Source organism: Fukomys damarensis, unplaced genomic scaffold, assembly GCF_012274545.1.
Source record: "Fukomys damarensis isolate Sample0158 unplaced genomic scaffold, DMR_v1.0_HiC HiC_scaffold_1, whole genome shotgun sequence".
NCBI classification, from domain to species: domain Eukaryota; kingdom Metazoa; phylum Chordata; class Mammalia; order Rodentia; family Bathyergidae; genus Fukomys; species Fukomys damarensis.
Window position 1 is genome coordinate 25,257,723 of NW_022900913.1, and position 11,490 is coordinate 25,269,212.

Below are 11,490 nucleotides of genomic sequence, written 5' to 3' on the forward strand. Positions count from 1 at the left end.
AACTCGTTTTTTTTTTTTTTTTTTTTTTTTTTTTTTTTTTTTTTTTTTTTTTTTTTTTTGGTACCGGGGATTGAACTCGGGTCCTTGTGCTTGCAAGGCAGGCCACCAAACCACTGAGCTAAATCCTCGGCCGAGATGTAATTGTTGACAATGGAGAGAACACAAATGCTGGCCTTGTCGACAGGCAGAAATCAGTGTCCACTTTTCTTTGCATTGTTTTTTAGAACATGTATGATAATGGCAACTTGACAATCATTGAGTGGGAATAAATGGATGCCTACTCCTCTTTTAGTATGTTCCACATTTAGGGCATGGAGAGATCATGAGGGCTATTCAAGATAGCTAAGACCTCAAGGTGGAGATAGATTCATGTTGACTTGCAGTAAAGACATGGATAAGGAGGTTATTTCTATACAGGGAAATATGGGCAAAGGCTGGAATAATTAACCTGGTCAGCACGTATGGTTTTCTTGCCTTCTGTGATATCTTGTCTGCTCTCTGTATTTCCAAACCGAGGAGAGGTTTTCTTTACTCAGCTAGTGCCAGGAAACCATGACATGATTCTTGTTAGTTGTCCTTTTGTCCACCCTGCCAGCCCTCTCAGACTTCCAGTCTCATTTGTGAACTTTTGTACTTGCTTCTCTGACTCATAAATGTAAGATGTTTTGGTGTTTGGATTCATCCAACTAGGGCTTCCTTTTCAGGTGAACATGTTTGTCGAAGGATTCCATGATGCCATCGTCCTGTACGTCCTGGCTTTACATGAAGTACTCAGAGCTGGTTACAGCAAGAAGGATGGAGGGAAGATCATCCAGCAGACTTGGAACAGGACATTTGAAGGTAAGGGTTTAGTTTACAAGATGACAGCCCCAGCTGATCAAGCTGCTTTGTTTGTGGTTGTTTCTCTCTGTTGAAGCTATGGGGACTTTCTAGTGTCTTGCTTCTCCTACTTTTAAAGGATTGATAATCAATGAAGACCAAATGCATGCATATGGATGTGCTTGGAAAGTTCCACTAAAATAGGAAATATTTCCTTCTGATTATATAGCTAACAACCCTGTGCTTCTTAAATTTACATTTAACACAAACCTCATTCACAGCAGAACAATCAGTTTCTGAAGAGATCTGTGATTGGTTTTAAAGGAAGTGTTAATTCCAGATATACATTCCTTTGTTCAGACTATGTTGGTTTTTGTGACACTCAGAAGACTTGGGCTGGCATGGTTAAACCTGATAATTCAAGATGCTTAGCAGGTCCAGCTGGACCCTCTGCTCTCACTGCCTTTTAAAATGGTGCATGTTTGTTTGTTTCTTTCTTAAGAACAGAGAAGTATCATCAGTAAAAGCATCAGCAAATACCTATAATCTCATTGCTCAAGGAACCTCTGATGACATTTAAAAATTATATGAGATTAAGACTTTTTTTGGTTTTTTTTTTTGAGACAGGATCTCATTGTATTGTTTAGAGAGAGAGGCCTTGGACTCACTATCTAGTCCAGGCTGACCTCAAACTCCTGATGATAGTCATGCCTCAAGCAGCACTCCCCAAGTGCTAGGACTTTAGCCGCGTGATACTACACCCAGTGGGAGCTATGCAGTAGCCCACCTCATGGTTATTCAAAAATTTCTTTAACCCTCTTAGATTGGTGGACACTTCAGTTGTTTCTAACTTTTGCTATTATTCAATATGTTGTCACAAACCTCTTGCAACTTTTGATGAGTTTTTGTGAATATTTCCAACAAAGAACATTTCTAATTATGGCTCTTCTTGGTCCAAAAGTAAATTAGTGCTTTATAAAGTGCAGTAGAGACTGCCAGATGTCTTCCAGAAAAGTCTGCTAGTCTGTATTTTTGCCAACAATGTATACAACAGTAGTTGCAGCCCTCTTAGCTTCTCCTCACCAACACTTAGAACTAACATGAGACTCACTAAGAGAAAAAGCTGGTTCCTGCTGCCCTGCAGACATCAACTTTCTATTCATTCATTCATTCATTCATTCATTCGTTTGTTCGTTCGTTCATTCATTCAAGTATTCACTGAGAAACTGCTATGTGCCAGCCACTGTTCAAGGAGCTGAGGACTCAACAGTGAACTAAAGATGTTCCCTGTAATCTGTTCAGCTTACATGCAAGTTGGTGGGGGCAGGCAGTAAACAAGTAGACTTGTCATTTCAGAGAATATAAACTGAGGTTGGAAAGGGAGATAAGAATAAAAGTGATGAGAGGGGAGAACTGGGACTACTGCTGATTTAGAGTAGTCAGAAACTCTGAATGGCAGTTGGGCTGAGACCTGAGGTAGTAGGAAGAGTTATGCAGACATTTAGGGGAGAGCACAGCAATTACAGAGATCTGAACACTTTAGTGGGAACTTGCCAAGTGTCCCCCAAGGAGCTGGGAACTATATGAGACACAAGTATAAGGGGCAGAGTGACAGGAATCCAAGCTGGAGAGCTAGGGGGGCAAGACCCTGTAAACTTGGAGGCCTTGCTGAGGAACTGGGCTCCATCTGAAGGAGCTAGAAAGTCTCCTGAGGGTTTTCCATGACATGTTGTGGCTGCTTTTTGGAAAGTAAACTCCAGTAAGCCAACAGAGATCTTTTGAACCATTAACCTAGAGAGCAGATTGCTGGCCTTCGGTTAGGGACTTGCATCCTAGCCACTGAAAACTTCAACTAGGCTTCTTTCTTCACTCGTTTGATAGGAGGCTGGACTAGTTCATGAGTGACAAGCACCTGTTCAGTTCTGCCTCTTGCTCATTCTTCTTTTGAGTCCTTTCATGGATTTTCATGGACTTCATGCCTGTGGGTGCCTTTGTAATCACAAGAATGAACATTTTCAATGTCAGTAATGAGCACCACTGTGCCTAGCTTCTGGGTATATGTATCTATTTCCCACTGGGAAGGCCTTTTAGCCACTCCACTGCCTGTACTTGCCCTCAGTCATTAGAAAGGACAGGACAAGATGGAGAAGTGAAGCCCCAGCTAGGGTTGTCTGGGCAGCTGTGGTGGCTGTTGGTGGATTTTATATCTCAAACTTTTACTGGAAGCCATGTCATATTCAAAAATTAGAGTGACATCCCTTTTCATTTCAGAGAGATACTAAGATGTTGGTGATCAAGCCTGTGAGATGATTTTGCTTTCCCTCTGACTGCTTCAGCTGAGGAGCAGGAACCAGGTGGTATAATTCAGGGGGCATATTAGGTCGAGGTCAGTTTTCCCAGAAGTTGTGCACAATGTGCTGAGAAACTGTGTGGGGAACCATCTTGGTTGGCCACATCCCCACTTTTAGCTATTACTCACTACATGGTTTGGTCATTTGTCCTTGGTCTTCTGACACAGGGACAGAAGCCAGAGTTGGGGGGCACTGGAAGAAGGAGGTTAAGGGAAGGACAGGGGCTCACAGTAGCTGGAAGGTAGCTTTCTGTAGAACCAGGCCATGGGCTAAATTTTCCCATAGGCCACCTTAGTGCTTCCATTCTTGGGCCAGTTCTGCAAGGCACTTGCAGTGAGTCCTGGAACAGCCCACCATATGGTTCTGTCTGGAATTAGAATCTCATTTGTCCATATATAGTAAAGATAATTGAAGCTAAGGTAAGTTTTGGGTTTGAATGGTTTGGAGAGCCCATTTTATTTACTAAATAATAGTCCATTTACGGGTAAGCTTAAAAGGAACCTTAGGATATCTGTATGAAGAAAATCCCTGACCTTCCTAAAATTAAAAACAATTTTAATTTTAGTGGCCAATATAAGTGACCATTAAGTTGTCAAGGGAAAAATACTCTGGATGTTATTTGACAAATTTGGATTTTATTGCCATGAAACCGATGATCAACTCTCAAGACTTTCAATAAATGCCCGAGGAAGAAGCTAAGCTTCCTCTGTGTGAGAGGTCAGAATGACAAGGTAAATTGGACTGTGGTGCAGACCTTGTGCTCCAGTACAGGCAAATAGAAATGAAGGCAGAAAGTCTCATCACTTATGTGCAGGGAAATTCTGCAGTCAGCCCGACAATCTCACCTTATGGCTGATACTCTCAGGTGAAGTCTCACTGTGCTAATAAGTCACCCGAGGTTCTCACCCCACTTCTTGGGAGAACTGTAATAACTTTAAGGTGTAATGAGGTCTTGGATTACTAGGGATACCTTGTCTTAGAACATATTGTGCAAAACATTGAACAGGCCACACAGACACATCTGACAGACACGTCTGACCAGAATGACAAATGGTTTTGGATATATATATAGATATATCTATATATCTATATATCTATATATCTATATCTATATATATATATATATATTTATGTTTGTGTTAAAGTATATATCCACCACTTTAAAGTTTGACAGGCTGTCAAAGATATACAGTGCAAGTTTGAGGTAACTGTGAGCTTTGTAACCAGTTTATATTAGGAAGACAAAAAAATCAACATGAATGGCAGCTCCATTCTGTTTCCAGCAAAGTAGACCAAAGTTTGGAAAAATCAGTGGGCCTTCAAACCACAGCCCAAAGGACAGTAAACCCAAATATCTGTCCTCTCCAAACCACACTAGAGGATGGAACTTTCCCTTGGGATGCTTTCCCCCAGACATTCATTTTACTGGGGGAGTCAGTACTTCTGGAGAGAACCAAATCAATAGAAACACCAATTAGGAATTACACTGAACTCTCCCACAAGGAAAACAAATAGCTTCAGTTAATTAGAATGTGGCTGTTATGTGCATTCTCCTACTTAGCGAATGAAAATGAAAATATAGACATATTTAGTATCAGCCAATGGCATGTGGTTGCATTTATTGAGTAGCAGCTCTAAGCCTCATTGCTAGCCAAAGCAAGTGGTTACTAAAGGTCCTCTGTGCCCCAGCTACCCAGCCTCACACCTCACTGCACCCCTTCATGCACATGGGCCATCTCCTCAGAAAACTCACAGTTCCTCTGGGTCCCCCCGTCCCCGTGCTTTTGGAAACACAGCTAGACCAACCTTTTTGGCTTGACCAAATCATAGATTTCCTTCACTGTGCCTATAAAATTCCTGCTCCTTTATGAGTTCCCTGGATTCTCCACCTTGCTGTGCTAGCCCCTTTTCTGAGTGGTTGGCCATGGTCAGAAGTCCTCAGCCAGACTTCAATTACAGCATCACTGGTAGTAATAATAATTATACAATAAACACAGATTGAGCATCCTTAATCCAAAAATTTGAAACTTAAAATGCTCCAAAATTAGAAACTTTGACACCACAAGTGGAAAAATTCTTACCATGAAAGTTTTTTACATCCACAAAATTACTTAAAATATTGTATAAAGTTGCCTTGCAGCTCTGTGTAGAAGGCATACATGGGGCAAATGAATTTTGTGTTTAGATTTTGGTCTCAACTCCAAGATGTCTCAATATGTGTGTGCAAATATTTCAAACTCTGCAAACTAAATTACTTCTTGTTCTGAACACTTTGGATAAGGGATGCTCACTATGTAGTAATAACAATAATGACAGTAATAGTAACAATAAAAAGCAACTAACTTCTCTTAACTATGCTTTGGAAGTACTCTACTGGTTTTATTCTGTGTAATTATCTCCATGGCCTCTTGGTAGTGGACATTATTATTTCTGACTTACAGTGGTGGAGACTGAGCCTTAGAGGACTAAGTAAGTATCCTGCTCAAGGTCACGGATGTAGGGATGTCAAAACTGGAATTCGGTGCCTGCAGTCGCATTCCAGTGTGGACTAACTAAACCCCAAGTCCAGGCTGCCCCTCTCTTGAGCAGTTGTTCATCTCAGTCTCAGTTGTAGCAGTGATGTGACACCTAGTAATTTTCCAGATAACATGGGTAGATATTGAATGTGCAGAACGGGGATAGAAAAGAACAGCTCCCCTTTAGCTCTTGGCTCTGGGCACCTTCACAGCAGGCCCTCTGCTCTTCTGTTCAATGATGCAGCCCTGTGAAAGCACATTTACTGTGTGCTGCGCCTGGACTGATTTTCCTCTCATCGTATTTGTCCAGGGATAATGTGATCCTATGATGAAGCAACTCTACTTCTCACTCTGCCATTTTTAAGAAAAATTGGTTCCAACTCTGGACTAAGCATGCTCAGGATTAGCCTTAATCTTTTTTTTAAAAAACTATGTTCCCCAAAGATGATCATTTATTTCTATTTCTTTTTAAATGGAGAAATGTTAAGAATTTAGGAATGCAGACACAGATGAAATTACAATGTCGTTTCCAAATGCCAACAAAAATGCTCAAAATCTGATGAGATTCCCTGTGACGTGAGTTTGTTTTAAAAAAAATTCTGTAATTCTTTTTCTTGTTTTTCTTGGCAAACCGAGATATTTTCAGTAACTAACTTGGAGTTCTTTACCTCTGGTCCTATAGGTATTGCTGGGCAGGTGTCCATAGATGCCAATGGAGACCGATATGGGGACTTCTCTGTGATCGCTATGACTGACACAGAAGCAGGCACCCAGGAGGTGAGCCAAAGAGACTTTTGCAAGGTTGGCACCAAGAGTATCTTTGTCCTGATGTCCAATAGGCTGTCTTCAGAGTAGCCGTCGAGTGAAAATGAGTTGAAAATGAGTTTGTAAGCAAGGGCAAGCTCACTGTTGTTTGAGGGCGTGGAGAAGCAGTCTGGAAATGGCTCCCTACTTACCCTCTCGGGGAAATCCTAACTTTCACGGGGTCAAGAATCACACCTTAGTTCTGTGCTATAGGAACATTGGGTGGAAGAGGTAAAATGAATGGCATTTGCCCTTAAACTTTGGGATTTTTCTTTTCCTGATGGTTGGTTATAAACCCCACACGTGGTAATATTTTAAAGACAGCATGCTTCCAGGATAGCATCATGAGGAGAAAAGAGAGCCTCCAAACAAAGTCAAGTCTCCAGTGCTTTGAGGGGTATGAACTGTGCTTTGGTTTTCTCAGCCATACATGGAATTCATAGTGTCTTCCTTGCTGATTTCACGTGACTATTGAGGACCAGATAACATGAAACCTAGAAAAGTACTATATAGACTTTAAGTGATAAACACTTATATAAATGTTATACAAACATTCAGTGTTTTACCAAATAATGCTACTTCCTCTGTACTTCCTTGGAGGCTCATACCCAGGCTCATTGCTCCTGTCACCTCTTATAGTTATGGAATACGTGATTTGCTGTTTCCTCTCTGTTCAGATATGGCTGACCTGTTAGGAAGGGCCTAGTTATCAGGAGTCACCCACACTCCTTACCCAGTGGTATTTTTACCCTCTCAATGGTCTGGGTCTCATCCATCCAGGTTCCTCCTATGGAAGAAGTGGGATGTAAGAGTGCACTGTGAGGTTGCAGCCATGAAAGTGTATGTGAGGCGCTGGATAAGTGCTCGGCATGTGTCAGTGATTATTACATTTTGATAAGGATCTAGAACTCTTTTTTTTTTTTAAAATTATGACTCAACATAGCCTGTGAGAGCCGGCTTGGCCCTGGTCAGAAGAGAGAAGTGGAGATGTCGCAGGCCACCTCAAAGCTATGTCTTGTTCCCAGACAAAATAGGAATGAGTCCTGAGAAGCTGGGTGGAAAGGCACTCCCAGATCCAGGCTGAGGGCCTGAATGAGTAGTCAGTTACCTTGACCAGAAGCTGAGGCCTGAAACTGAACCATAAGAGCAGTGATTTATCAGGGGCTGAGAAGCCAATTAAAAGAGAGTTCAGGCTGGTCAATGGTGCAAAAAGGGAGAATTCGTCAGGGGAGAGTGTAACCCCCCGAAGAATATTCTAACAGAAGTTCCTAAAAACATACTCTTTCATGCTTTGGTTATTTTCCAGACTAGCAGAGTGTGTGAAGCTGTATACTTGTCATATGCTTAGCCTGGATATTCAGTGGGCCCTGGCTCTCCCTCACAGATCCCTAAAAGTTATTTGGGCCATACAGATGGCTGTCTGTGTGAGCCGCTCTGTGACAAGTAGGTAGCCCAGTACCCTAAGGGAAAGTGAGCAAGGAAAAGCCATGGCTTTCAAAACTCTTGGAGAAAAACAAAACAAAACAAACAAACCCTCCCTTCCTACTAGGTAGTAGACTAAAGAATATCCAGGGAGCTGGGTGGGTGGTACATACCCATAATCCCAGCCCTCTGGGAGGCTGAGGCAGTAGGACTGCAAGTTCAAGTTCCACTTGGGGAACTTAGCAAGATCCTGTCTCAAAATTATAAAATAAAATAAAATAATAAAAAAGGGCTGGGGATATAACTTAGTGCTAAGACCTTGGGTTAATTCAATCCTCACTTCTTATTAAAAAAAAAAAAGAATATTCAAGGACAGCATAGTCTCCAGTATGGGCAGATTTTGGCCACCTTCTGAGGTGACATGACCATGTTTCCCAATGTGGGGAGTCACAGTTCTTCCTCCAGCATGCCCACCTTGACAGCAACATCAGTGACTTTGCATCTTGATTTACCAGGTCCTCAGTCACACCCTGTCACATCGGTATGTACAAGAAAGGTGTCCTCAAGCCCTATACTTTTCTGGAGTACTTGCTACCTCTCCCTGGGGGAGGTCAGCTGATGAAGGTGACTGTTCGGTTTCCTGTGGACCTGAAGGCAGCCTATTTAGGTTGGGTTCATTTTGGGGGTAACTGAGCCAGGCTGTGAGCAACAGGCCTCCTTTGGAAGCAGGTAACTTTGGCCTTTCCTTTTGTAAGGTTGTTTTTTGCCTTTCTATAGGTTATTGGTGATTACTTTGGAAAAGAAGGTCATTTTGAAATGCGGCCAAATGTCAAATATCCTTGGGGTCCTTTGAAACTGCGAATAGATGAATCCAGAATTTTGGAACACAGCAATAGTTCTCCCTGCAAATCACGTAAGCTCAGAGACTTAATTTGTTGAGTGTTTCCTCAACTTGTATGAGGCTCACAAATGGGTTTTCTAGGAGCTCATGCTCTGAAAGTTCTGGTTTCTCCCTTTCTTTTTCTTTTCCTTCCTTCCTTCCTTCCTTCCTTCCTTCCTTCCTTCCTTCCTTCCTTCCTTCCTTCCTTCCTTCCTTCCTTCCTTCCTCTCTCCCTCCCTCCTTCCTTCTTTCTTTCTTTCTATGGTAAAACACATGCAAACTGCCTCTTGCTTTTCTCAGAGGTTTTCAGGTCTTTCTTCCACTCAATTCTTCTCTTCTACAATGGTAAGAAGTCTTCTCCCTACTTTTATATTTTTTGCTATCATTTCTTAGTTATTTGAGGGAACATCAAATGATTAATCACATAAATTACTCATATTTATCTCTTATGGAAAGTCTCATTCTGTTTTTAAACTTTGTATCTATCCTCTAAATATTCAGATTCAGACACCTGGAAATATACAAATAGGTAAATCAATAGAATATTTATGAATAGCCTCTATAATATAAACAGAGAAGTAAGTGTATGTTCTTAGAATTAACTTCTAAGTGGGACATTTATTAGGAATCATTATTTTAGAGAGACTTTTTTTGTGAGCTGGTAAGGAAGAGCTAGGTGAATATTTTTCAGGCTAGTTGGTCAGTTTTGGTGGATACATATATGCTCACTATGTTTTGGGACCATCTTTCAAACTATGAAGGGTTGATATTCATGCAATAATTATAGAGATGGATTGAGAAGGACATATGTTGAAAACCTACTCCCTGGAGTAATTGGGCTTAGATTTGAAGTCTCCCTGTTTTTTGCTGGTTTTGTGACTCTAGGAGATTTCCTTTAACTGTTTTAGCCTGTGTTTCCCCATATATAAAATAAAATAAACATACCCAATTTGTAAATCCTGTTTTGAGGAGTAAATGAGTCAGTGCACTGGAGGCCATGTACTAAACTCTTTGTATACAAAGTGAGATTTTTATCATTTTTATATGTGGGACACTGAATATGTTTGTTTCAAACTGTTATTCCAATTATCAGAAAGCTATATAGGACATTTGACATGGAACTCTGGCTTTGGTGAGAGAACATCTAAAAACAGAATATTGACCCAATGAATTTTTCACCAAATCTTCTAGCACTTGGAAGTGTCACCATCCATCTGTGAAAATAAGAAGTGCTGGGCCAATGCTATGGTCAATCGAGTTCTCATCTTTGATTATAACTCAAAAGACTGGATATATCTGAAATCTGCAGTTTCCAGTTTTGCTCAAATTCTTCTTCAATCTGTTTCTATTCTTTTTCTGCTCACTTTCTTTGTGGCACTGTGTTTATCTAGTAATTTCTAAAAAGGTTTTCTTAAAGCTTTATACTAAGCTTTGGGGGAAAAAAAGAAAGAAAAAAAGCAGAAGAAATCCAGGATCTCCTTAAAATTTTTTTTTTTTTGCTTCTAGTGGGAGATTGGGAGACACCTTCCAATAAATGACATGTGAGGCATTTCCACTTATTTCCAAAATGAAACCTGATTATCTGTTTATTTTTTAAGCAGGTGGCCTAGAAGAATCAGCAGTGACAGGAATTGTTGTGGGGGCCTTATTAGGAGCTGGTTTGTTAATGGCCTTCTACTTTTTCAGGTGGGAATCATTTATCCAGTGAAAATTCACTCTTTTCTTCTGTTTTTGTTACTTGTCTTTGCACAATGTTTCTTGTAATTTGTCCGTATCTTCTAACCAAGAAGCATAGTGGTTGAAAGGTTTAAGCCATTCTTCCACTGTGACCTCTGGTTTGTCGGTCAGTGGGTACTGGGGTTATGGGTTTCTGATGTACCACCCGTGGGCCAGAGAGCTGAAGAGGACAGTTTAAGAGTGTCCTCTGTTTTCAGGCTGATGTGTGCATTGTATCTGGAGAATTTGTGTGCTTAGTTACCACAACAGTTAAGCCCCAAGGCTTGTAAAATTGTAATATGTGCATGTGTTCAAGATTCTGATTGTTACACACTGTGAGGGTGGTCCATTCTTTTGTAATGTTTGCTGGTTGAGTTTGTGGCTTATTTGTAAGTCATCAGACTCAAGATTTCTGCATTTTTGCATGGAATGTAACTCTGAGTGTATGTGATCCTTTGTGGGAACAATCGTATTGCTGTTCCTTGGGTCACAGTACACTTCATCTGATCTTTATCTAGGGCATGTCCTGGGAGTCAGACAGAGCTTCTGGGGCTGAATAGACAAGACTTAACCCAAAGGCACCCAAGGAAGAAGGGAAAGGCTTGTTCTATGGCATTTCAGAAAGCATGCCAATTTTCCTCCTTGAATAGGGACATAATGCCTCGGGGTATATGACTTTAATCTCTGACCAGGGTTTCATATTCTGTCACTTCTCATTTATCAAACTAAACCCAGATGTCCCTTGAGGGCACTCTTTGTAAGAGAAGCCATAGTATTTTGCAGCCAACTGAGGTTTAATTACTACATTCACTTTCCTTTTACCCAGGAAGAAATACAGAATAACTATTGAGAGGAGAAACCAGCAAGAAGAAAGTAATATTGGAAAACATCGGGAGCTACGGGAAGATTCCATCAGATCTCATCTTTCAGTGGCTTAAAAGAAGGGCTTTTTTTTTTTTTTTTTTTTTTTTTTTTTTTTTTT

General features: G+C 40.9%; 1 protein-coding gene across 1 annotated transcript in view; it reads left to right on the forward strand.

Moving 5' to 3' along the window:
• Npr3 (natriuretic peptide receptor 3) overlaps positions 1-11,483 on the forward strand; it is a 60,828-nt gene extending 49,345 nt beyond the window's left edge. Inside the window, exons 4-8 of the mRNA XM_033758543.1 lie at positions 705-840; positions 6,369-6,463; positions 8,690-8,825; positions 10,391-10,478; positions 11,335-11,483. Coding sequence (XP_033614434.1) covers positions 705-840; positions 6,369-6,463; positions 8,690-8,825; positions 10,391-10,478; positions 11,335-11,446 — 567 coding nt within the window. The 3' untranslated portion in view covers positions 11,447-11,483. The remainder of the gene's footprint in view (positions 1-704; positions 841-6,368; positions 6,464-8,689; positions 8,826-10,390; positions 10,479-11,334) is intronic.
• The last annotated feature ends 7 nt before the right edge of the window (positions 11,484-11,490 follow it).